The sequence below is a fragment of the Phytophthora infestans genome, genomic scaffold (genome assembly GCF_000142945.1).
Source record: "Phytophthora infestans T30-4 supercont1.8 genomic scaffold, whole genome shotgun sequence".
NCBI lineage: Eukaryota > Oomycota > Peronosporomycetes > Peronosporales > Peronosporaceae > Phytophthora > Phytophthora infestans.
Genome location: NW_003303751.1, coordinates 1,825,454 through 1,853,123, shown reverse-complemented (window position 1 = coordinate 1,853,123; position 27,670 = coordinate 1,825,454). Strand labels below are relative to the sequence as shown.

Here is a 27,670-nt window from a genome sequence, read left to right as displayed (position 1 = left end):
CTTGCCATTTTCCTCATCCGCTATGGCACGAAGCTCCTTTTTGTCGACCAGCTCACACTCTTCCAGGCCTGCCATGCACTTACGCTCAAACTGTGGTATACGCTGCACCAGTGCTTAGATTTGGTGCGCTCAAACTCGACGTGGTCGCAGCTAGCTGAACTATCACAGGCTTGGCCTGTCACGTTGCAGAACAAGGCAGCCAAGCCTATGACAGCTCAGCTTATCTGCGACCGACAACGTACCAAAATTACCATCAATTCCAAAATCGTAACTGTACTTACACAAAATCACCACATAATGCGTACGCTCACACAACATTACTATTCGAGCACCCCCCTTTTGTAAGCCAGCACAGCCAATCAGGTCACCACCACTAATTATTTACACTTGCATACCCTTACGTACGTCGACCAATCAGCTCTAGCAAAACAATACAATTATAACGAAAGATGTCCATGGTCGAAAGCCACTTTAAAATTCGATAGAAGTCGCTTAAGTTCCTCCTGTCCTCTTCGCTAGAGTCTATCATGCCTTCCAAGCGTATCCAGCCCCAGTGGACATTTCTTGCACTAGCGTATTCTGCCAGCGATGCCGTAATTCGGATTGAGTCAATGAAGTATTCCAGGATAGCAAAGAGTGCGCTGCAGCCTTGCAGCGTCTATCACATGGCCGCGCCACACAAAATGCGCGTGAGGGAGCGTCTTTGCCGAGCCAAGACGTGCAAGGAAGTTGCAGGGGGTAGGCGCTGCAACTGCCGCTGCAAAATGATGGAGTGTAAAACATTAAGCTTAATGACCGTTGCCGAAAGCGGTGTCTACCTCACCCAGCACCGCCATGCTGAGTAGGCGCGCATGACAGCAGCGACAAAGGAGTTTGGCACCGATCTGGCCGCCCAAGGACTCAGGCCATCGCGAATTCGCAACGGCGTGATGACCCGGTTTTCCGTAGACCAGGCAAACCTGCCATATTCGCAGCTGGTCCAACGCTTTGTGAATTACTACACTGAAGCTCAGCTTCGGAACAATAATTTTATCGACGAAGAAAAAAAAAACATCTGAGACGCTGACTTCACTACGAGCTGAAGCAGATGATGATCCCAATTACGTTCGCATGAAGGCAAACGGCAGACGGAAAACCGTGGGTTGGGCGGGGATCGGACGAGGACCTGTTTCTTGTGGGCATCACTACCAAGAATCTCCTACGAAAGGCCGCACGTGACCCCTCGTCCTTCGTCATTCACATGGACGCAGCGTTCAAGCTGTCTCAAGATTGGTATCCAGCTCTCATATGTGTATTTCCAACAGCAACAGAACATCTCACTTGCTGGCGATCTATATTGCTTCACAAATAGGAATTAAGTTGCACGGAAGCGCTTTGCGCGCTCCGGTGTGTCTACACGCAAGTTGTCGGCGAGGCGCTAAAAGTTGCGTACGTTACGGGTGACGCGGATAATGTGCAGTGTAATGCGTTCTAGCGTGCGTTTGGTGAGGCCAACACGCTCACAACTCTAATGTGATACTTTCATGTAGCTGCGAAGGTGTACACCGATGCACCGAGAGGTTCCACGCTGTAATGCGTGGGTTGCATGACCATGTACTTCACCCCACATAAATTGGAATACCTGACGACGAATGAGCATGTGATCAAAATGTGGAAGCGAAAGCTGGACCTTGCAACGTCACCTACTTCGAAAAGCAGTGGCTTACCGGCACGTTTCAGCATTGGCTGTGCTTTAGTTCTCCAAACAACCCCGTGGAGCAATTTAGCAGGTGTCTCAAAAGAGACGAGACACTTGACCGTCGATTACCAATGGGCTTACTGCTGGCTCAGATGACGGCGTGTTGCAAGCACGAATCAATCAACGCACGATAGTTTCCTGCTATGCCTGCACCAATAGCGTCTCTAAAGCGCAGGATAAACACCCTTCGTCGTCAAGTGCTAATCTATAAGCTTCTTCCTGTGCGTGGCAACATATCCTTCTTGCTGAATGACGCGGAGTCAGCGGACGATACGGTCTACGTCTTCCAGACCTCGGCACTACGCGGCTTCGACTCCGGGCTTAAGCGAGCTTGTAAATAACTTCCTGTAACGGCACATGTAAGCTACCAAACAGGAAGAATGTAGCCGAAAGGAATGTCTCCGTCGGGCTGGAGTGTTGACGCTACAACGGGTTGCTTCCCGTGCCTGTACAACATGAAGTTCTCGTCGTGCGTCCACTCGCTTTTCGTCATACACAACCGAAACCAAGATGGAGAACGAGAGTGCTTTTGCTACCGCCGAACCGACCGTGAGCGAGCTCAGCCTGTCGTCGGACCGATGAACAATAGGTAGGCGCGTGGCAAGGAGCAGCATTAGTTAATATTTGGACCTAGACATCTGATAATAAATTGGCTTACCCATATTCGATTCGTTCTGAACAAACTGTGTATTGGTATTCATGGTAGCTGCGCTTTGTTGACCACGAGCCAGAGCATTGTCATCTTCATCGCAACAAGGTGACAGAGTATGGTGAACCATGGACAAAAAGCTGTAGGGCTCGCTAAGCTACAGCGACACGTTTTCTCACTTATCTCTAGATCGTGCTCGGTGTGAGGGTGGCTGGTGCCTTAATCCTCATCCTCGGCGTGTCACGTCAGCTGCGACTTTCTTCTCGCTGATCGTGACAGCTTCTTTCGCTACTGCGGACATCGCAGCACACGCCATCGCAGACTACAACACCTCAGCAACCGCAGCGACCTCGATCACGTCGCCTACGTCAACAACGTCCGTCGTCTCGGGCTCGGTCGCGGGCACCAACGGTCTCTTGTAGGCGCGCGGCGCTGGTTCCTTGGAGGGGGGGGGAATCGGTTATGATGTGTCGGTTATTTAGTGAGATACTATTAGGTGATGTAAAACTGTGTTACACGACCAGATCTCTCGATTCAGGCCTGAGTGTGCCCGGCTCTTGCATTTGATGGGATTATGCATTGAAGCATGCTGTACGCTTGTTTGAGCAGTGTTTTTTCGCATTTTGTCCACCGTGACATTCTCACAGACAATTAGATTAAGGTCACTTCTGTTGTAGAACTTCTTGCGACTTCGTGTGGATGGCTCCGTCTACTAGCGAATTGTCCTTATAAGATTTCCAAATGATATTACAAAAGAGCTGTGTTAACCCTACATGGGCCAAAATAACAAGCACACCTCGACGAAATCGGGGTCTGGGTCGAGGTTCCTTGCCCGGAGCACAAAACATGTTTTTTATTTTCAAAGTGCGTTGCATCTTTAGTACGTTGGTGCGAGTCCCGCCCTCCACTTCTGTCTGTTTTCGCCTCGGCGACGAAGTAATCATATACTCTGCACACTAGGGTTTTCTTCCCGGGGCTGAGCTGATGTCCGCGCTGCATTGCACTGCCTAGAATAAAAGAGGCGAATAGTCTTTATTTATTAAACAAGAAGTGACGAAACGTCAGTTTTCTATTCGCGTCCTTCGTGCTTCTTTTGAAGCTATATTGGTGAAATTATCGCTGTTCAAATAAAAATGATTTTTTGATGAGCTAGTTCCATACTCTTCTGCTGTTATAATACCACCCTCCATTTCCTGCCAGCACTGGTCATACGTTAGTGCATCGATCGCCAATTTTAAAATGCAAATTATTAGAGGAATTAGTACAACGCCTGATATAAATTAAGAAAGAGATTGCATAAGCTGACAATGCCTTGCTAAAACCAGACTATGATATCGGATCATGTGCATATATTGAATTAAGTTAGGATAAATTGAAGATTCGACTTTTGAATGAGACCTGAGTGATTCCAACAGTGCTGAATCGTGGAAGCGCTAGCTTTAGACAATGCAGCATCGCACCAGAGCAGTACATTTAGCTGGTCGACGCTGTACGGGTTGCCGAGGGCCTTCGCCTAGGCGATCCACTCAGCTAGCTCATTATGCGACAGATTAGGTGAGCGAGCAGCCTTCTCAAGGATGGCTACCTTCTCGGACCAGGTGAGGCGGAGACGATTGGAGGAAATGGGGGTGCTGAGGACGCAGTCGGCTAGTGAGGTTGAATGTAAGTGTAGGAATGAAGCTCGGCTCGTAGGGCTTGAAGCGAAGGAGGATCACCTACTGCGCGCCATTTTTAAAATAGAAATCAATGTCAGTGCCTGGATTGTTTTGTCAGTACCTTGCCCATCACTATCCCATCTCCCTAAATCTTTCTCGAATATAAAAATTGCGAGGTTATTAGCTGAAACCCAGTTCCTTATTCAGGCAGATCTCTGTACCCATTTCAAAATTGATTACTTGGGAGGGGGCACAAATTATTAATATTCCGGGCACTACTCGATGAAATACGTTAGTAAATTGAAGATACGCGCATACCGCGGCAAAAAAAACTACCTGCCTCTTTTAGATGAGCATACATGCAGGGGGTCAAATGCGGTTCATTTGGTTAGGCCACGAAGGCAGATAGGTATTGTACTTGAATGAGCATAGTACCGACTGGAAACTTCCATGCAGGTATGTTGGCTAGCCAGGAGCTGCCAAATTATATAGTAGCGCTAATAAAATTTAGCCAGTGTACTTTCGGATGATAATACTTATGACGTTGACCCGCCAGCGGTAGCATGGCTGGTTAGTCAGGTTGGGCTTATCCCGAGGTTCGCATGTCTGTATGGCCAAACGGGAGGTATACCCGAGGTTTGCCCGGCTGTAAATGACCAATGCGGGATGTATACCCGGGATTTTTATGACAAAGCTTCCGATATACCCGAGCGTAGACTCACAAGGTTGGCGTATGCTCGGACTCCGTCATCTGGGATTGGCTCTATTGGCCTGCCGGAGTAAACTCCGAGCGCCTGCATAAATTGTTTTGGTTGGATTGCGGAAGCGTTTGATGGAGTCACGAAGAAGGACGAACTTAAGAACAAGAGCAAAGCTGACATTCTGAGCTGCATATCCGCAGTCTACTATCACCAAAGCCTGTGGATCTACAGATTTATTATCACGTTGCTTTCATATTATGTCAGCTGGAATACGACAGCGACGCAGCCATGATCTACTGCGAAAAGTAAACGCCGTTGGAAGTAAAATTAAAAGCGACCGGAACACAGTCCTTGCCTTTCGAGAGAAGCTTAAACGTGGTGGTCGACTTACGGGGGAGAGTCGTCCGACTGTCCTTCCGCAAAAGCAAGTCAACAGCGTCGGTTATCATTTCGCAACTAAGAAGCTAGCTGTGTAGCCCAATAGATAGAGAGTCTGATGTCAAGAGAGGGAGGGGCTGCTGACTTAAGGTGTGCCTGGCTTGGCTTTTTGTGTTCATGTCAAGTCAGTAGCTCTATCTGGTTTTCTGCGGCTCGCGTGCGTTGTGCGTACAGGGTGGTTATGCTTAAAATCGCACTCAAGTAAGACGTAGTAGAGAGAGGAGACCAGTGCTTTGGGTGGAGGTGGTGGTGGCAGAGGTCGAAAAAAATATCCGTAAAATAACTAAGGTATTTTCCGTGAAATTAAATTACTATTGTCTTTTCTTATAGCAATACAATGCAAAATACAGCCAATAGCTGCAATAAATGTCTCTCCAGAAGCTGGCTAGGTGTAACCGGCTAAAACAGACCGAATATAGGTATGACCGCTTAGCGCTAGAATCAAATGGCCGTAACTTGCCGGGCACGCAAGTTTACTTTCATTCTATTCCTACCTTAGCATCACGTTCGCGTCGAGCAGCTTCCATAAACGATCAAAATACCTTGTGTGAGCTGGCTTTGATGAATGAGTAAGTCTTCGTAATCTACATACCGTGAGCCAGATACCACTTGAACAATTGGGTATAGATAATAATCTTCTCGCCAAAATAGCTACCAATCAACTTGCGGGCTGCTTTCTCGCGACCAGATTCACGAAACGGATTTCAGCCATACATATGCGAGCCAATGGTCTTCTTATCAGTACAATCGATCAGCACATTCTTAGAAATCGGCGTCATATCTTAAAAATACTCTTTGAGGTGCTCCGACGTTCTGATTTTGCATTCGAGAAAGCCCAATATCTTATCAGATTTGGTATCATCATGATGCCATCATAAGCCTCGATAGTTGTTAGGCGACCACAAGGCATCTCGTACCCGAACGCTTAGAGATAGAGAGCATTGGCGTCGTAGCCGAAGATCTTCTTTCATGTTTTACCGCCTCGAACCGTTGCCTCGTTTCGCTTGGCAAAGCGATTGCATCGATGGAATTAACTTGTTTCTCATTGCTGACTTCGAGGAGTTTCCGGTATTGAAATGCGTTAGGATTCAGGCTTTTCAAAGCACAGTTGCATCTGTGACATGACATCATGATATTGCCATCGATGTGCCCGATGGTATTATCGATTCGATCAGTAGAGATGCTCTCCTCGTCACGCTGACAGAAGCCATGGATGCATAGGTAGTTTTGATCTTTAAGAATCTTGATGAGGTGATAGGTCGACATGCTAAACTCTCGCTTAGCCTTGGAGTCTTGGCTCTTATATACATTATGGCGATCGTATGGAAACGTGAAGGCAGTACCTGTCGGGTTTTGTGGAATGGTGAGATCCTTGAAGCAAGTCTGGTACATAACCTTCTCAACGGAACCCGGAGCGAGACACCGTCTGAAAACATGTCGAACTGGAATCGTTTGAATAGATTCCGCTGAGCCTTGACGACTATCACAAAACGTTTGGCATCACGATTGTCATACCAAATTAGTAGACCTTTGGCCGTCTTCATCTTATAGTGCTCCCAAACGAACTTTACTCGCTCATAGTCATCATCAGTGATACGAGTACTACACATATCGCTATCAAATGCGCTCTTAGATGGGATCGAGTCTGAGTTAAAGCACTTGACCGCTTTGTTTAGGGTGTTGCAGATCGATACAGACACGTACATGTGCAGTTTTATAAAAGCAGTACCCCCACCATGGTTAATCGATATTGGCTTAAGAATTGTTGAAGTAACCATCTCCGATGTGGTGCTGACTATCTAGGGGAATATAATTGTGCTATATCATATAGAGATTTCTTATATAACTGGACTGGTTGGTGGAGAATAACTCCCCTCCAGGACACCAGACTATCTAAATCACCACTTCCTCTTTTACGAACTCTACCACACAAGCGTCTTCTCCTTCTACATTCAAGACTTCCTCTTCACTATGGCCGCCTAATCTTCTCTACCCAAGGCTCATTCAGTTCTGTACTGCCCTAACAACTCTGCGCAAATCATCCCTCCAACAGGTTATCAGCCCAACGCTTCGCCAGGGTACTGACGAGCTGAAAGCGGCAAGACGATGCGCCTCCAAGCCCCAAGGCTCATGAAGGAGATCGGAGAGAAAATCGCCCGACGGACACCAACTCGCGTGAGGCCACGTTGCCAACTTGGCTCCAGCCACTGTGCTGTAGCACAGCATGCGTAGTTATTCGCCATGCTGGGAGGTCATGAAACCCCCGCGCCAGCCATGGAGCTGTAGCGCCGCACGAGACACATACATTCCGTGCCACACCGGCCATTGCCGAGTTGTGAGGCCATGATGCCAGACCAGCCATAGCGCTGTACTATTGCTGCTGGTTGAAAAGCCGTACTAGAAGGCCACAGTGCCTTGTGCTCTACGTACATGTACGCGTACACGTACACGTACACGTACACGTACACGTACACATACACGTACATGCATTTGATGATGTACAAGTACATGTAGTACATATTTAAGGCGAAGAACTAAATACCGCCCTCACGCACCAGCAGCATTGCTGTAGTGTCACGCCATACTGGGAGGCCAAATGCCCCACTTGCGAGCTATAAAGCTGTGCTTAAAATATTCCAGCTACAAGCTGTGTATTTACTACTAGTATATGTGTACTTAATGAGATACCATTTTAAATATGTACATCTCGAGCTACAAGGCCGAATGGCACAGCTAAAACCTCGCTTAATGCAAAGCTGCAGCAGTCTACTAAATGCAGATCTACGGCTTGTTGAGAACAGGTAATCCACTACATTTTGGACCTGTAAAATAAAAATATACCTTAAAAAAACAAGAAAGAGATAAAATGAAAATGGGCAATTGTCCATACAAACATGTGTCTGGTATTTAACCAAGTTAAGAAATACGCCCAGAAATGTATGAAACTGGGAGGCAACAACGCCGAAACAATTCATTCAATTCGCCAAACTTAAAACAATTATTGCGGCAAAAGTTTCAAACATTTCCAGCATAAAGAAAAAATCTTCAATACTTTATGACTTTAAGACAAGCCTACACAAGCCTCTGTCTACAGAAAGCAACTATAGTTTTACTGCATTAGTTTCATTTTCAATGGAATCGATAGTTTACAACCTATTGCTTGCACTTGCGAAGTATAAACAAAATAAAAATCTTCGAAATGAGAAACAACTCCATGAGCCTCTAGGGAGAAAAATAGCCCCAACGATGAGAGCCTGCAAACAAGATGCGTACACTACCGATGACACTGTTAGATGTTTTTATGCTTTGAAAGCTGTAGCCTTTCTTTAAAAATATTTGAAAACTATAAACTCTCCACACAAAAGTAAAAGCAATCAAATAATAACAAAAAGCAAATACGAAATTTCAAAGTGTGAAGAAATATCCACAAACTAAAGAGCACAAAACTGGCAGTTTAATGAACAAAAGTTTAACACAACTTTCACAAAATATCTAAATATCAACACGGTGAACAGGTGTATCCTCAAAGGTTTCCTGAGTAGCCAACAATACAGCGAACAGGTTTTGACACCTCAAAATGAAAGGTTTTCCTGATTAGCTTTCTTCAAAACGCGTGCAACAAAAGCGCTAACAACGACATCCTACTATGGTGAACAGGTTTAATCCTCTACGGTTTTCCTGAGTAGCCAAAATAACAATAAAACAAGAAATCTGTACAACCCCTGCCAAAACTGGTAACAAAACGACAAATCTGACAATAGAAGTCAGAAAAAAGAATGTCAATATCAAAACAAGATCTACCTCTTGTAAATGTTCATGTACGCACAGGACTGTTATTAACAGCCACCTGTGGTGCACCTGACAGATAGAGCATCATACACATTCCTCGATGTGGGAGGCTGTTGAAGTAACCATCTCCGATGTGGTGCTGACTATCTAGGGGAATATAATTGTGCTATATCATATAGAGATTTCTTATATAACTGGACTGGTTGGTGGAGAATAACTCCCCTCCAGGACACCAGACTATCTAAATCACCACTTCCTCTTTTACGAACTCTACCACACAAGCGTCTTCTCCTTCTACATTCAAGACTTCCTCTTCACTATGGCCGCCTAATCTTCTCTACCCAAGGCTCATTCAGTTCTGTACTGCCCTAACAACTCTGCGCAAATCATCCCTCCAACAAGAATGGCTTCGGAATCGTAAGCGATTAAGTGATCTATGTAACGACCCTTCTTAATGCGATACTAGCTGAGGATTTGCCTGAATTACCAACGATCTATCGCCTGCCTCAGAATTAGCATAGGAAACGACTCAATGACTTTACATTCGAGCTTGGTCTTCTTATGGTTAGCGAGCGTTTTTACGTGTCGAGAATCGCTCCACAGACATTGCACTAGAATTTGGTTAGTACGCTGTCTAGGTTCGTGGTGTACATTGCATGCAATTCGTAGTCGAGGGTGTAGATTCGGTTTGGGAAAGATTGAATCGAATCATGAAGCTTTGAGATCGCTAGCGATTGCTGATCCGTATCAAGTACATGAATCTGAATTTGGAAACACTCTTCGAACCATCAAATTGTAAGGTATCGATCGGCCCCATCTGTTTGAAGTAGGTTGGTGAGTATATGATGTTTTTAAACTGACAGTATGCCTTGACCAGCTTCTTGACTGGAGAAATCATTCGATGGACACGAGCTTTCTCCTCGAGGTGGTAAGCGAGACAGAAGAACAGGCATTTATTATCAGTATTCTTGAAGTTGATGACCGAGTGGTTGGTTTTAATCAAGTCGGGGATTTCAATATTCGAATCACCAAGGATGTGGGCTCTGTAGCTAATAACAACCTTAGCCATCGGTATATCTATGAGTTGGTGGCTCGAAGATGGGAAGCTGATTCGCTCCGTAAAATCTTTCCCTTGCATCTGAGACATAACCTTGCTTTCGGTATCATCCTTCCAAAGTTTAGCGATCGGGGATTTAAAAACAGCCGTATTTGAGGCATACCGGGGGTTTTGCTCGAGTCCACTGGTGTGGTATATCAGCTAATATCTGAGATGAATATTGACTTTGAGAGCCTTGGCTTGCTTAGCCAGAGTTTCTCGAGCTTTGGAAAATACTTGTGGCTAATCATAATGCTCAAAATGGTGAGATGCTACCATGGTGCCATTAAAAACAGAGTAAGCCTCAGCTGACTTGTAATCCGGAGCAAGATCGCGTTCTAGCCAAGCCTCAGAGATCCGGAATGCTTTTCTGAGAAGAGTGCAATTGTATCCTCTCTCAAAGCTCGAGATGTATACGATGCGTCCGTATTTATTTCTTACTTTGACACGGAATGTAGAACCCCATCGTTTGAATAGGATGTCGAGTCGCTTGAGACCATCGAGTTCGTGAGACAGTATCCTTAGTATATGAGATGGAAAATAAAAAAATACCAGATTAAACTTGTTTGTATATGGTGTGTATCTTCCCTCAATTTAAAAAAAATATAAGCATTACTCGATTGGATCTATAACGATCTTTCGAGCTCGCTCAGAATGATATCTATTCTGATGGTGACGAATTTCGAGACGATGTTCCTCGTCGTATGCTTTCTGATGGGCCAGACCTTTTTCACGGTGATTTTCGTAGTATGCTTTCTGACGAGCAATGTTTTTTCTCTTTTTTCAAAGTATCATTTCTTCACAGCAGCGATACTGGTCTTGCTAGCTTGATATTTTTCAGGTGAGTAAGTCATTTTCGATTCTTGATATATATTTAATATTGTATAGTAGGATGGTATCTAATAACTATGAAATTCATCAATTATCTATGAATTTTATAAATCTTTTTCGAGCTATTAGTACAATGGATGTAAGGTGATTGCAAAAAAGACGTTTGACTTGCGGTGCCCCCACTGTCCGAAGTCGGGGCCCCATCAACTAAGATCTACTGGATATGGCATCGTCATCATCAATTGGTAAGGCTTCTATCTGTTGCAGTGCTTATCAAAGCTTCAACGCTCCAACGATGTATCATCATCATGTTATTCGCTGCTTCAGCGGTGTAGAAACGATCTTCTTCTTCCTTCCTTCACTCACATCAGGAGGATACGTTTCTATTAGTGGAATATAGAAATGGGGTGCTTTCCACGCCGCTCTTGCAAAGGTTTGCGAAAACTATTGCACCCCACTTTCAAGGATATAGTTGTACGTGGTTATCGCTCTGTAGTTAGTACTATACCATAATATTCACCTCGTAAAATATGATTAGAGAAAAATCGTGTTTTATTCGTCCAATGGATGTAAGGCGATTAAAATATTTGTTGGTTGTGTGAGATGGATTTGAAGGTTGAAAAGTATTTATTTGGATATTGACGATAAGAATGGTGCTCTATCTCGTGTACAGGGAAATGAGCTCATTTTTTTTGTGAAATTAGGTTTACTTGGTGTGTAATGATATAGACGGGTTGTGGGTATGGGTTATGATTTGGTGCTTTAAATACGGTACTCTGCCTACTCCTAATTAAATACTGACCTATGCTACCTACCTGGTGAATTTGTTTGGCACCATTCCCTGTCGAAGCCGATACGACGCGACGACCTTCGGTTGTGGGATCTTCTGGCGTGGAAGACCCACCCACACTTGATATAATTGATTTTCAACGACTGTCACCGGGCTCCGAGACGCTTGGAGTGACGTCAGTCTGAAAAAGGTTCAGACCCGACTTGTGACGGCGGTGGTGTCGTCGACGGTTACCGTGACATGGAGCGCTGCTACCCACGTTGTGCGATGTCTCGTGGACGACGGCAGAGAAAATCAAGATCGTGTGTGGAACTATGTCACCCAGGCAGGAAGCAAGCAAATACCTTCTTCATCAGTTAAGGTCTGAGCGAGGGTGTGGAGCTGTGCGATCCACACAGGAAGCCCTTCCAGCGTCTTTCGCTGCATTTAACGTCTGGACGACCGTGTGTGAGCCTACGTTATCCACGTGGCTAGCTCCAATTGGCACAGTCACTGTCGAAACCCGTACGACGCAATTATCTTCGGCGATAGTCGCCGCTGGAGTAGAAAGCCCACACGGCGGGAAAAAGACTCGTGTAATATGTACCGCAGCAGGATATGGCCTTGTTGTTGGTGGAGTCGTCGGTGCATGGGCAAGTTTAGTCGTACCCCCGTACTCCACGTGTATTGCCAGCCGTCCACCACCACTACTCTTAACCGCTTAGATGTCGCTCTAGGCTAAGCTCCGTGGTGTAAAACTTACACACCCACCACCAAGGCCTCGCACGCTGCAGTTGGACATACCGCCTCTACGGTTGGCCGCAGAGCCCCTCGTTCACCTGACCGTGACCTGCGACACCGGACCACTGGACCTGGGGCCAAGAGCTATGTTCGTTCGGAAGAATAGTAAAGGACAAACAAGATGGTAGTGTCCGTGTCCGCCACATTTGTAGCAGCGATACAAGCTCTGTATTGAGCTAAAGTCCATCGATTCAAAACCGCGTTTTGCGCCGGTATCAACGGGCTGCGTAACCGCAGAAGTTTCATTACGACTCTGCTCCGCTTCCTAGTAGCACAAGTTTGGTCGTGGTGGTGCTCCACTTCCTGATAAGTATTAACCGGATTGTAATTGGTATCCTCTTGGAGGGCGATTTAAATTGCCTCCTTCATAGTTTATGTATGCATGCGGAGTCGCTGCGTGGGTCGTCTATGAAGACGGTTGTCTTAGTGTCTTCAGGGAGGGGATTCCCTCCCAGAGAGGCCATAAATGTGCTTGTCACTTGCACGTACTCGTGCAACTTGGGTTTCTTTTGATAGCAAGCGAGAAAGCGCGAACGCTGGAGGAGCTCGCTTTTCTCCGGTAGGAAGGTGGCATGCAACTGATCATACAGCTGTGTCTAGGATATGTCGTCTGCCTGGTGCAAGCCCAGTACTTGTCCTGTCCATTAAGGTTGTACATGGTAAAACCCACTTAAAGTGATTCATACACAATGAGACCCGCCTTCACGGCAATTTCAACCTCTCAGACCCAGAAGTGGGGGCTTTACGCCCCCCCCTAAACACATGTTCTTCAAACTTACCGGCTTAGGCCTGATTACCTGGGGGGGGGGGCGGCCTTTTAAATCTCTTAGCCTCCGCGGACGTGAGCGATAAGACCACGCTCGTAAATCTCAAAGCAACCACGCGTTCGTGTTTTTCAGCAGGCGTCACCGCCGCCAGTCTGAGAAAGACATCTTGCCCAAAGATGCCAACCATCTTTCGAACGGACATATACTGTGAGTCGTTTAATTAGGAAAACCACTTCGCTGAATCTCGGCTCAAACGCGGAGCATGCAGAGGATTTAGGTAAGTCAATCTACTTGCGAGGGTGTAGGATTGACTACAAGTGCTACCAGGTGTGACAGGACACAAAATCACCTTACTCAGAGGAAGTGCTTAAGAGTATTTACTACCCAGGTGGACTTTAGTTCATGTGTCCCGGCCTCAGAGGGAGCGGTTTGATACTTAAGGGATAGATGTAAGACTGGCGTATTTATAAGTAAGCTTAGTTCGGATTTTAGTACAAACTAGACATCGCCTATAGTGTGGGGGGGGGGGGGGTATGCACGGATTTGCTCCTAGAGCCCCTCGTACTGTGTGCAGGTATCCACAAAAGCGACGAGTCACTCTTGATGGAGCTTGATCCTGTACCCGTTACAGTCCGGGTGAAATCCCACAAATGTACATGTACTATTTTTTTTCTTTTTACCTGGCCGGAGTAGGGGCACAAAACGTCTTCTTAAAACGCACAGTAGGACAAGACAAAGCTAAACATACCGCTAAAGGGAGCCGAACCTCTTAACTGATACCGACGCTACCATAGAAAGCGAGAACCAATTGGTTTCTTTTTAGAAATGGTTTAAGCGGAGCAATCCCCAAAACTAATTTAAATTTGTTTCATTAATTTAATCGGAAATTTAGAATATGTTTTAATTCCGCATCAAACCGATTGCTGGAACACGACCTCCGGTTTGAAGCTAAGTCATGTCTTCACGTTGCTACTCAAAAGCCGGATTATAAAAGACCAAATAATGGTAGAAAAAAAGTAGACTTACCACACAATTCCCATCCAGCTTTTAAGTAGCAACGACTGATCCTCATTACTGTAGCACTCTGCAAATCAGATATGTAGTAGCTTACTATCCACCGCGATCATGAAGTGGCAAATGAAGAAGTGTAAATGAAAACAAAATAGAAAATGGGTTCGAAATAAATAGTCAAGCACAAGACATCATGTCGTTAGCATAAAATAAGAGCGTATAATTTGTTTTATTGTCGTTCCCCGGATAAAGTCTACGTCGTCTAATAGTTCACCACTCTCTTTCTCGTATAGTCCATGTAATTTGCCCATATACTCTTCGCCCGGGAATTTTCGTGAATACGGTTCCGAGCCACACCCAGCACCCCCGTCAGTACCTTATCTGCATTAAATTTGTCTGTAGCATACCATTTGTTGAACAGGGCCGTTTCCAACTTCTTGGCGACGCTCTTTGACCACCTCGAATCCTTTCCCAGTAAAATCATAATAGCCACATCATTTTCGCCGAATACATTCGTGTGCTCAGTGAGCATTGCTTTGTCTGGGTTTTTCTTGTTAAGCTTAGCGGCATGCTCCGACCAAACCTTGAAATTCATGCTTGAAAAGAAATCAGCTACCTTCTGCGTTCTAAAAGACCCAGTTTGAGGCCTGCGCTCAACCCTAACGTTCTGAACGCGTCGCCAAGATTATCGTTGGTCTTCAGCTGCGCCTGGAGGTCCTTTTTCTTGCTCATTGAAAATACTTTTTTGAGTTTATCGAGACCAGGAATGCCTCCGAAGAAGCCTCTCTCTTCCGCAGTGGTAGTATGGGCTCGAAGCAATCTCTTAAGGAATGTCTCGGTCACACGATCAGAAGCGACAGTGGGCGACAGCTCCAAATCAGAGGCGGGGTCAGCAGCTGCAGCCAGGACTACAAGTACAGTCACCAAGAGCACAGCGTGATGAAATGTCATGACTGGGCTTGAAATGCGGTCTTCAGACTTGAGCACGGGGCGCGGAGAAAATTGGAGAATGGAGTGGAACTTTTTAAAGCATTGCTGCTTGGCTTTCCTCAGCTACAGCCAAGGATTTTCTTCAACCAACTGTCGCTGTCTGATCCCATGATTTAGCTCATGTATGATTTGCAGATGAAATGTTTTCTGATCTGATCGAACATGTAAAATACCGTAAAACAAAGATTAGAAAAAGCAGATCTGAGCTCGTTTTGCGTGTCAACAACGCAAAAGGGGCCGTTTTAAATGATATCGATGTCGGTTTCGACCACGAGCGCTTGATTTGGCTTGTCCTAGCTCGATTTATTAGCCACTCTACTAAATCGATCTATCTCTTTTTATAACCTCGATATATAAAACTACCTCGTTATCTTATCAATGGAGTACCCACCCAAGTGATAAACGACAGAGACTTAGTAACTACAATAGTAGGTCTTCTCAACTATGAATTTGAAAGGTAAATCTTACGCGCCTTCCAATTCAACCTCCACAGTGCTACACAGTCATCTTGCATTTCAGCTCAATTTATTTAGCATTTTTCGCGTCAAACAAATTAGACGTGCAAGCAATTTCTGTTTGCTATTAAACAGCTCTCGTCGAACGACTAAATGTGATATCTTAAACAGCAACGTCACACTAAATTGTCGTGCCTGTCACGCTTTTCCGGACAAATCATTGGATAAAATAATTTAAATATTTCTACTGGCTGCCGAGCGCAGCGAAGGTGGCCCCGATTGGCCTAAAAGCTGCCGAGCGCAGCGAGGCGGCCCAAATCGGCACCTTCTGCAACCCTGCGGGCCTATGGGCCCGCCTGAGCCACAATCTGCCAGCCTACCATGCGAGTAGTGAAGCGAGCCGTAGCGAGCGGAACGGAGGCAAAACACAAGGAACGACATTCATTCTTTCCCGCCGCGTAGCGGCGGCACTCGGCTAGTGTTTAGCAGCTCTGCCATAACTTATTAGCAAGCAACGGCAAGTGAAATGATGTAATAGTACGAAGTAGAACATGTTTTCGATTATTTCGTCAATGCTGATATGGAAACATGAAGTCGAGCCCATTTAAATTTGGAATTTATCATACTTGTATCCGTATTGCGACAGTAGGTCAGTAAGATCGACATAGAGAATACTGTATTTGTACCTGTAAATGCTTACCACCACGTGACCGCAATCATTGAGCATAACTCATGTACCGGTTTAGCACAAAGTCGTGCACGAAGAAGCTCTGAAACTTGAGGAATATTTTTTTTAATCTATTTACATATTGGTTTTAAGTTTTGTTTTTTTTCTCACGCAAGATCATGTGCTACATTTCACCTAAACAGTAGGCGAAGGACGTTCTTGGGGACAATGAGCTCGAACGATAAACTGTCTGCACTTGTACTGCTTTCGATCTGTTGGAAATATCAAAACGGTACTGTCAAAGCCGTTTAACGAAGTGGTTGTACCTGATATCTTTTAGTCCGCTACGGCAGCGCGAAAAGAGTTAGAGCCGTGTTTGAGCTGACGTATACTTAGAAGTATTATTAGCGCAATAAATACAATACTCCGTATTGTATTTCGCTGAAACATCTCCTTTTGCATAGGACTGCACACTTGCACTAGGCTTTGAGGATTAAAACCACGGACAATCGAATTAACTCCACGTACTATAATAAGTAGTTCTCTAAAATGGATTAAAAATCAAGTATTGTCAGATATGAAAGACTTAAAGCATGCCTTGAAAAATACAACACCGTTCACTCTAATTAGTCATGCTATGACTAATTATGGTGTTTACGTTGAAGCACATAACTTAACTGCCCGTTATTTAAAAACTACTCAAACCAAGCACACTAGAATAAAGTAATTGCCGACATCTGCCCAAAACCGTTCCTTTTGTTTAGCATTGATGAGCCTTCTAAATTTCTCAGATTTGTGACGTCGCTAAAGCGCGAATGCACGATTAATTTCGAAGCATGACTGATTAAAGTGAACGGTGTACATGGTTAACAGTTCTCGAGCGCGGCTGACCTCTATGTTTCTTGGGATTTCTCATGGCTCTTACATTTCATTTTGTAGCGGTCAGAGCAGTGCGGTCACTAAACGTACAGCAACGATATTTTATAACGAAAGCCGGTCGATAAGCCTTCATATCGCTGGATTATCCCGACAAGTCACCGTGGCCTCAGTAAGGAAGTGATGTACAATTTCATTATTTATATTCGTGTATTTGATACTCTCACTTTGCACGATCAAGGCGTAGGTGATATATTGCTACCGAAAGTAGACCTTCTTTACTGTGGGAGAGGGGAAGAATCTGCAGGCAGCTCCGGCCACCATCTGGGCGGCGGCGGCACCTTTGCTTCGATGTCCAATAATAGTAATAAGCTACGAAAGAAACAATGTTTTATATCAGTTTGTGATTAAACACTAAGGTTGACGGTTCGAGCGACACGCATAAAATTTATAAGCTTATCAGGGTTTTCTTAGATCGCGTATGATCTATTTTTGAGACACTTAAGCTCTATTGAGCCTTTCTGTTTTGATAATTTCCTGAACGACTAAATTACCGGCCTTTAATTCAGGGAAAAAAATACCCCAGTCTGGTTATTCCTTGGCTCTGAAGGAAATTTCAAAGAACGTGATACATGTACTCAAGAAGCCGCAATTTTATTATCGTATAGAGGCTGTATCAGGATCTGTACGTATACAACACCCACGTCGCGAAACAGCCTAACGAATATGCAGCGACAACAGATCTGCCGTCACAAAGCCGACAATCCACCAGTGAGCTAGGCGCAACCTGTGCGGCGGGACCCAAATGTGTTTTGCCTACAGCGCACATGCTGAAGCAGGAACACCACTTTGACAAAAACATATTCAACATGGATGATGCCTGTCTTTTCTTTCAATTCCAACCAGACGGCAACAAGTTGCGCTGTTGCTTGCTCAAAAAAGGCTGGCTAAATAAAAGGCTTTACTATTGCATTTACACACGTTCGCCACCACTTTTGTGGGAAAATCAAGCAGGTAATCGACCTCTAAAGAACATACCAAATCAGTTGTTAAGTACCTCTGTATAACGATATCCGTCATTTTTGTGTTACAGTACCATTCACTAATAAGGGAGTAGTAGTCAGTTTATCTTAAGTTTGTATGCAAGTGACCACTTAATTTAAATATCAAAATCAAGAGGATCGTCTGTGCCTGGTTTGCTGTCCAAAACCATATTCAGTACCCGTATAATGCATTTTAGCACCCATTTGTGAGAAGGTGCTCTCCAGTTGGTCGGTGCGGAATTGTTTTTAAACGGATCGGCCCATTTTGCCACTGAAATGAAAGTAAGGTGGACTTTTCCGCAAATCGAGCCACGCGAAGACATCTTTAATTACAACTGATTTTTTTTTGCGAAAACTGCATGTCAAAATAAACAAAAAGCTAAATTAAAATTTTGCTAGGCGTTAATACCGTGTATATATACATATAGCGAGCAAACACTACACTGTTTATGGTAATTATTCTTACTGCGAATATTTGATGTGCTAAGTCTGCATGTTTAGTCACCATAATTAGTCTGACTTAGACTATTAATAGACTAATACTATTTATACTCTAAAAAAGTCTTTGTCAGAAACATTGATTGAGCAGGGACTCGAACCCTCCACTCCCACCGTAACACGAAGAGGGCTTGACGACTCAGCCGATTTGGTATCTGTAATTATTTTGTTCATAAAGTATTAGCTGTGATACTAACGCGTCAGGTGTGATTCGCATCTACTGGATCACCTTCAAAGTGCATGAGATATTTCTTTATGAAATCCTGGAGATGAGGATAAAGCTGCTTAACTGACCACACACCGTATAATTCAAGCGACAAACCACACCGTATCGTCGCCTTACGCGAGTAGGACATACTGTTCTTGTCGTTTTGAAGGTTGACTGATTTCACCGTCTCTGCAGCAAGATACAGGAAAAACGTCTTGCCTGGATATTTTTAAGCTTCCCGGACAACAACCCATCCTTCCGTATCTTGATTTGCCAACAGCTTTTCTTAATCGATCTCATCTTCTTCTCGTTTCACTTGACCTTCCACGCGTCCTTTATCTTAGAGATTACAAATGAGTCCGCTGGTTGACAGAGGTCTGTCGCGTTTACAGAAAAATATATGAGATCAGGTGTGATATCATCAAGTTCGGCACGGCATTCCCCAGCTTCCAGGTGGCCAGAGCGGTCAGTGATCAAGGAAGATCACTTTCTTTCGCCCCCCCCCCGTCTGTACGCATCGCTCGTCTCTCTTTGAGATATTATCGAAACAGCTTTTGCGTCATCCATCCCTTCCTTCTCGAGCGATAGCATATCCCGGGGGTTTTGTTCGGAGTTCCGTGGATAGGGTAATTGCCACTCGAGCTCATCAAAATCATTCATGGCGGGTGTATCCGCGCACTCGGTCCGCCGGACAGTCTGACGACTATCGTCATTCCTTCTCCTCCTGACACTACGTCGGCATATTTGACAGTCATGCCACCGCGAAATTCGAGTGTATTACCGATGTCGAAAATCCACGACAAAGTGAGTTTCGTCGATGTTCTCGATTGCATTTTCATCGAGCGATCCGTCTTGAACCCTCGATATAGTACACCCCGATGGAGCGCCACTGCTTTCTCTATGTGCCAAACATTTGCATAGCTGAGCTGTTTCTTCCCAGTCAGAGATCTGATAACGATCTGATGCCCAATAACCGTTGTGTTTATACGCCGTCTTCCACCACATCGACGCGCTAACTTGCAACAGAACCGCGATCTGCCTTCAATATGCGCTCTCGTCTCTTCCACCAGTCCAAATCCTTGGCTAAGTTAGCCGCACGGGTAGCCGAGTTACAAATAGCAGGATATTTGCTTACTGCTTCTACATACATGCCTTTAACTCCACTGGTCGCATCGTACGCTTTCATCCAGCGTACAACTCTATGACGGTGAGCAATACTGCTTACGGATTGTGCGTTGCGCAAAAATTGACTTGACTGTGAGGGTTTGTCATGATATTTAGTGCAGAGACGTTATCTGGTGCATCTTGGGTCTCTTGGTCAACGTGGTCACATTTGGGACAAACCACATATTGTCCGAAGCCTTCACTTCCTGTGGGACGTCCACAGAAGGGGTGCATGTGGCGAGAGCAGTTTGGACAGCGAAGGACTAGGCCAGCAGGCAGACCGCAGCCCACCACACGGCGCAGTAGACTTGGTGGTAGACATGATGTATGAGCTCGTAAAACTAAAGTGAAGACGTAGAAGGAAAAGAGGACTTTCTGCAACCCCTCCACCGTCCAGTCCTTCACTCCTACCACCTAAGCGGATGTACTATCATACCCTCTATAAGTGCAGTAATAGGGGTCTTATACATACTCGCGATTGGTCGGCTCTTCGAGAGCCACGTACAGCAAAACCAGCTGATTTGAAAGCAAACGCGTAATAAGAGACTCGAACCCTGACTCTCAGATTAGATCTCAGCGCCTTTACCCACTCGACCAGGAAATACTAATTACGAATATGAGTTAGTAAGACTAATTAGGAACAATAGTATTTGCTTGAGCCCAAAATAGTCTAAATTAGACTAATTTTAAACTTAGACTAGTTTTGCACACAGACTAATTAACGTAGACTGTGTAGCGGTTTCTTTGATCATTAATAGTAAAAGTGCCCCGTAACTATGGTAGAAAGGATGCATAAGTACCGTACAGTGCCTACAAACTTTTAAAGCCGTCTGTATGCACAAAACCAAATCAGCGAACAACAAGGCGCGCCGTAATTAATATTGGGCTGTCCGCGCTAGCGTTGTTTCATAGGTGTCTGATAGCGGGTGAATTACATACATGCATGTGCTGTATAAAGATTCAATGTCCTACTCAAAGCCCACCACTTCGGCTTACATGTAAAAAACGAGAAGGTGTGTGAGGAAGCGCAAAATGTCTTTCACTTAGATTTACTTAAACAGGAAAGCAAAGCCGATTTCCGGAAAGACTGAGACCTCTTTATTTGTTTTGTTTGAGTTTTCTTCCTTAACTAATATTCTAAATGAAAGGCTCACGCCTTGAATGAACTTTCCGGTTAGGAACCAATCGCCGCCTTTAATTCAGTTCTTGGTTTCAGACGGATTCGGTATGAGCCAATATTACCGATATATTAGGCTCACGTGTCTTGTCGCAGATTTTACTGAGCCCAAAATGTGAAACATTAACCGTTGGGCTCACAGTTTCAAATAGCAACTGTCCAATAGTTGCTCGCGAAAACCAATTTGTCAATGGCTTTTGCTGAAAAGTCGCGGTTCTTGTCCTTTTGCATCTAAAACCCCAAACTCAAAAAATTCTCAGAACCCAGCTCCTGAGTGTTAGGGGCTCTGAGTAATTATCAGAACCGTGGTTCTGGCTCGGTTCTTTTGAGACGTGGTATTTTCCAACGAATGGTTGACAGAATCCTACAATTCAAATTGGTTGAAGATACTGAATTTCAACCAATGAATGTCTTGAGAGCAACAATCTGCCAAATGTAACCAATGGTGTATCTCACACCAATGTGGAATACCTCTTTCGTAACCAAGTGGCTATGTGTAGCCACTTGCGTGTAATCCTGTTACCCCCCCCCTCTCCTGGTTAAGCTAAGACTTCTCTAGTCCTAACACATCAATTAAATTTTTGACGGGGCCCTCAAAACGTTTGAGAAACCCGAGTTCACTTCGCAATGAGCTCGCCGGAAGACGCCCGCTCAAACGTCTGCTCCGGTAGACTCTGTTACGTATGTGTCTGCATTTTCAGGCACCTGTCCGCGCAAGCGAGCACGCCCATGACAGAATGTAAACTTTCTGTCACTCAATACTACTTTTTGCGTAAGCAGAAGTGCTCGCAACCTACGACTGACAGGCCGTTTGTCGTCATGGAGCGCTCGTCAGTTATGTCGACTGACGGAGACATACCCATTGACTATGGGTCTGCCATTGAAGAAGTCCCCATGGAAGACGAGGGCACCTCGTCTTCAGCTTTCGACTTTAAGTTGACCGAAGTAACGCCCAATTCCCCTGTTGGGTCGCGGCGTGGCCGTGACGATGTTCCGGACGCTCCTGAATCGAAGCGTCCGCGTAATGAAGAAGAGGCTCAGCTCCCTGTGTCGGTGCCGCCTTCTTCTCCACGTACTGCACCTGCAGTACGGGCTCCCTGGATGCCAACAGCATCCGAAATCACTGACAGGTTCAGCGCGACATCGCCGCCGAATCCGATAGGATTGTATGTATGCAACACAATCAATGATGACGCAGAGGCTGTCGACATGCACTTTGATCCGTTAAAAAACGATTCAAAAGCGCGACTTCTACATCGGACTCTTCCATGAGCTCCGATGGAATTCGTCTAAGAAGACTTCCCTATATCGCCTCCATAGTGACGCTACGGAAGCAGGCATTTTTTGCGCAGCTCCAACTGAAACTGCGTGTCCGCACTGCCGCAACGGGGCAGCGCGCCTTTCTGAACGCGATGTTCTCGGGAACACTTCCGCACGTGTACCTGCTCCTCTGTGAGACCTCCGTGCTCAACGTGAGCACCGTGATGCACCCCGTGCTGGTGACTCTCGCAGGTTTAGTGCAGGCATTATGCCTGCACTCGGTTCTGGGCCTCATACGCCCTCACCATTTTCGGAACGTCCGTCATCAGGACGTCCCATGTATCGCGATGGGGAGGAACGCCTCTCCAACGAAAACGAAGACGAGCCTGATCTCGGTTCATCTTCGGGGCTTCATAGTCCACTACCCGCTTCACAATCCAACGCGTCGATCGGGGCGCGTCACGCTGTGGAGGTGGCGGGGGTGAAGAGATACCCTCCGTATGGTCAACCCCAGGCTGACCATGAATCCCGCGCTCTGCACGATCGTGTTGTTTCCCAGAGCACGAAGATCGCTGCCCTGCAACAGGAGCTGCACCTACACAAGGCGCAGGTCGCTGCGGCTGCTTAGACTGATTCGAGCATAAGCGTGGCACATGGATCGGAGCTGATGCGCCTGTGCGATCGCGTCGTTGCCACCAAGACTAGATGGATCGTGATGCTCATAAGGCTTCAGCCGCTCGACGTAAAAGGTCGGATGGAGGCGCATGCTGGACGGTATGTCCGACGTATTCGCGTTGCCATGCCGTTCAAGTACTGTGAACGGACCGATGAAGCGCGGAGCAAGCTTGCTTGCACCGAAATCAGAAACTGTACGTCGTGGTAGGTTTTGTGCAGCTAACAGAAGTAATAACCCCTTTTTTCATTTGTGTTTCCTCTACCGACATTGTCTGCATTCAGCTTCTGGTTTTCTACGGGATCTGCTACATCGCCCTGGACAAACCGTATTTTGGCTTGTCAGCGCTGGACAAAGTCCAATGATTGCGTGCTGAATGGCTTGTTCAGAACGTCTTCCTTCTCCGCAGCAGACCCGGTCTGCGCGCTGTCTGTACCCGGTACATACGTCTCTTTGCCCGCGGAGCCTGTGCTCCGCACAGACACGGTGTTCTTTGTCTTCGCGTCGTTTTCGAAACGAGACGCTTGTCTTCGGGTCATAACCGCTGATACCACGTCGGTATCAGTGCTCTTTTGCGGTTGTTTCGACGCAACCGTAGATCCTCCCCCACTAAAGGAGGAATTCACCGCTCCGAGAAAGCGTGGAAGGCGTGGATGCCGCATGGCATTCACGTAAAACTGTGTATGCCCTGTCGAGGCATGCACCGAGCTGTTGATGGCAACTCTGCCATCGGCAAGCCGTCGCTCCATTGCAGGAATGAGTGTGCGTGGCTCCTCAGTACGTCACCGAGCACGCGAGTTACGCGCTCGGTCTGTCCGTCAGTCTGCGGATGATCCGCAGTCGACATCGACAGCTGTGTTCCAAGACGTGTAAACATTTCAAGACAGAACTGCGCTGTAAAGCGTGGCTCAAGGTCCGACACGATATCGAGCGGCATTCCATGGTGTCAGAACACCATGTCAACAATCTGTCATGTAGTCTGCACGTCCGTGACTATCGCCGGTGCTGCAGCAACATGAACCATCTTGCTGAATCGTTTAACAAAGACGACAACGCCAGTCCTTCGATTGTTGTCTGGCGGAAGACCGAAATCAAAGTCCATAGAAATGGACTGCCAGCACTCCGACGGTGTCGGTAGTGATTGTAGTGGAGCCTGCGAATACGCATTCGCACACTTCGCAAGCACGTACGTACATGCGCACCCACTTGAACTGGTGCTCCAGTAGAAGTCCCTCGTGAGCTGGTAGTTGACCACACGATCACGGGATCAGAAAATCGGACGCGTCACACATGATGTGGAATGGGCGATCTTGGTCGGGCACTGCCAAGATCGGCGCCTCAGACCAGCCCTGCTCGACGGTATCGAAGGCCTGCTGACACTCAGCACTTAGTTTCCTACTTCAGAAGCTGTGACAGTGGGTGAATCTTACCCGTCTAACTCTTAACGTACACAAGTACATTGCAAGTCCAAGGAACTGTCTGAGTTCCTTCACGTTGGATGGCGTACAACATTCATTGATCACTCTGACCTTTTCTGGGTCAAGGCGTACGCCGTTCTTCCTGACGAGACTCCCAAGGACTGGTATCTTGCTCGCCCCGAAGATATATTTCTTCCGGTTCGCATAGAGCTTATGTTTACACATAAGCCATAGCTGTTGACGTAGAAGCTCTTTGTGCACCTCGACGTCCGTTTCCCGTCCACAACCCGGCTGTGAACGAACATGTCGTCGAAGTAGCTCGGTGCGAAGTCACGCACTGAGCGCAATAGAGGTGTAATACATCTATTGAAGGTTGCAGGGGCATCCTTCAGTCCCTCTGGCATTACGAGCCACTCCCAAAGTATTCCGCTTAAAGTGCTCACGGCCGTGCGAGAGACGCCCCCTCACGCATCAGGATCTGAAAGAACCCGTCGCGTACTCTAGATGGTGCTTTTGACCATGGAATCGATGATAACATCTTTTTGTCGTATCAGCGTCTGCGCCGGTATCATCGCATCCCTCAGCTTGTTGTAAACGTGAACGATGCGCCATCCGCCCTGTGGCTTCTTGACACAGAACGTAGGTGCGCTGTGCGGGGACTTTGATTCCCGCACTTGACCCGCCTAGCGAGGACTTTCAAAGAGGTCGTCGATTGCCGCTACTTGATCTGGCGGCAGAGGCCACTGCCGCGTCACACAGTACTTCGTACTCGGCACGAGGTCGATATTGTGCTATATGCCCTTCTCCTGCGGAAGTTACGCAGAAATCCCTTCCGGGAGCACATCCTTGTGCACCAGCAGAACGTCGATGAAGGAACTCGTGATCAGCGAGTCCCAACTCTGCTCGTTGAAGCGCTGCTGCTTCGTCTTCGCGCTGAGAGTGCCCTTACTCTCAGCGGTATTCGCAGCGTGGAGTTCCCTCAACTCCTCCGCTTCGCTTTTCATCCTTTCGATATCCGAAAGGATGCATATCTGTTCGATGCGTCCTTCGTACAGGTCCTTTGTGAAGTACATCCAGCCCATGACTGGAAGCGACGTCAACTATGACGCATTCGTCGGAGGGCTCGCTAATTACATTGACCGGAACTGAAGACCAGTACGGATCCGCGTCAAGACGTTCAACGTCTCGACGCACGACGTCGTCTTCGATGTCTGGCGGGCAGACATCGTTCGTATCGCCTCGGTCCTGGACCGAGACTTGCGCAGCTTTCGTCGCTTGTGCTGTCTTTTGCTCTTGTGAAGCCCGGCTTCACATGTTTCTCGTCCAGGCCCGGCCTTGGAAGTACTTCCGTTGTAGCCGTCGGCGGATTATTTCCGCGGGCGTGAATGGTAAGGCCCGGCTTGTTTGCATTCCGCTTGATCGTGCAGCCTGGCTGCACGCAAGCGTTTTTTAGTGTTACAACTGCCAACACTGCTTGCCGCGTCGTCAGCTCCCGAAGCTGACGCGCTGTCATCACCTCGACGCCTTTCGGCGGAGTCCCCTCTCGATGTTGATATCGAGTTTGTGTCGACTCCCGGAGTCGACACGTCCTCGTTACCTCGACGCCTTTTGGCGGAGCCCATCGTGATTTTTGATCTAATAAAGACCGTATCAACTCCCGGAGCCGACACGCCGACATTACAGCTACTGTCTGTAGCTGGGGTTCCTTGCATATCTGATGCGTCTGTCCCTGGGACCGACACACCACCGTCACAGCTATTGCCTGTGACTTGAAGCTTCCTCATACTTGATCGATCAACCGCCCCCCCCCGAGTTGATACGGTCATTGAAGTATGAACGTGTCTCAAATATGATTTTCGATTTGAGACAGACTCAACGACCACCTCAGTCGTTGCGACTTGTGAATGGGCACCGGAGGCTGCAGCGTAAGGTGCTGCCTTATTAGTGGGATCGAATGCATCTCGCGGTGCAGGCGCGACACTGACAGGGCCATCGCTCTCTGTCGCGCTGCGTCCGAAGTGTACAAGTAAACACTTCGCTCAGTTGATCACTGGATTATGCCGTGCAAACAGCGACATGCCCAAAACCAGGTCAAACTTATCGTCCAGATCCAGGACGATAAGATCTTCTACAAACACCCGGTGTTTGTACGAGAAGCGCACGCGTACTACGCACTTCTCCGTTCTTACGGTGGCACCTGTTGCCAACCGCATCTCCAAAACACTTCGAGGTGTTTTAACTTCATCGACGTTCAGCTTCGGGAGACGTTTCAGTCGAACAAAGTTGTTCGACGCACCTGAGTTAACCAAAACACGAAGAGAGCCTGCTCTCTTCGATGTCACTTTCAGGATGACAAGATTTAGCTTGTCATCTTGCTTCTTGCAGCGAAAATTCCTCTCGCTGGAGGCTGCAGTCCTCAGAGTCGCGTGTCCGTCGTAGACATGCGCGCCTGCAATACCAGTAGATGTGCCCCGCACCTACTGTTTCTGTACGTTTTTTATTGTACGCGTCGATGCCCGGCATCGCCACGCTGGCCCCTGGCCGAGCGCACAGGCGCTGTGCACTCACGCACAAAGCGTCTGATGAACCCACATCGGTAACATCACACTTGTCCCCCAGTAAGCTGTTGGCGTCCAACAGCGGAAGCGCCCGAAAGGTCCATACGCTCTGGACCTCCCGTTCTCATCATCGGACGTGCCATCCTCGGCACGTTCGCATGCACCTTAGCCTGCTTCAGGCTTAACTACGCTTGCGTCGCTAGAGCACTCGCAGCTTCGAGAGTTCTTGGGTACTCTCGGAAGAGATAGGTCTTAACTGACCCATCCTTCAAGCCCTTCGTCAACGTGACGACCGTTGTCACCTCGTCGATCGGATTGGTCACGTTGCTCAAGACCAAGTACCGCGCACTTTGGGCGTAAGCATGAATGCCATGCTTACCTTGCTGCTGGTCGAGAAACTCTGCTCTCGACCGGATCTCATTCTGAGGGGGCTCAAAC

At 46.8% G+C, this 27,670-nt stretch overlaps 2 protein-coding genes across 2 annotated transcripts; one reads left to right on the top strand and one right to left on the bottom strand.

Moving 5' to 3' along the window:
• Positions 1 to 527: 527 nt before the first annotated feature.
• Positions 528 to 2,809, top strand: PITG_06414 (uncharacterized protein; the record flags this gene model as incomplete). The annotated part of the gene is made up of 5 exons (XM_002998494.1): positions 528 to 738; positions 1,128 to 1,272; positions 1,460 to 1,484; positions 2,029 to 2,071; positions 2,577 to 2,809. The coding sequence occupies 5 exons, from the start codon at positions 528 to 530 to the stop codon at positions 2,807 to 2,809; spliced, it is 657 nt and encodes a 218-aa protein (XP_002998540.1).
• A 12,048-nt stretch (positions 2,810 to 14,857) lies between these two features.
• PITG_06413 (secreted RxLR effector peptide protein, putative) lies at positions 14,858 to 15,196 on the bottom strand (the record flags this gene model as incomplete). Its single annotated transcript, XM_002998493.1, has 1 exon — positions 14,858 to 15,196. The coding sequence occupies one exon, from the start codon at positions 15,194 to 15,196 to the stop codon at positions 14,858 to 14,860; it is 339 nt and encodes a 112-aa protein (XP_002998539.1).
• Positions 15,197 to 27,670: the final 12,474 nt, after the last annotated feature.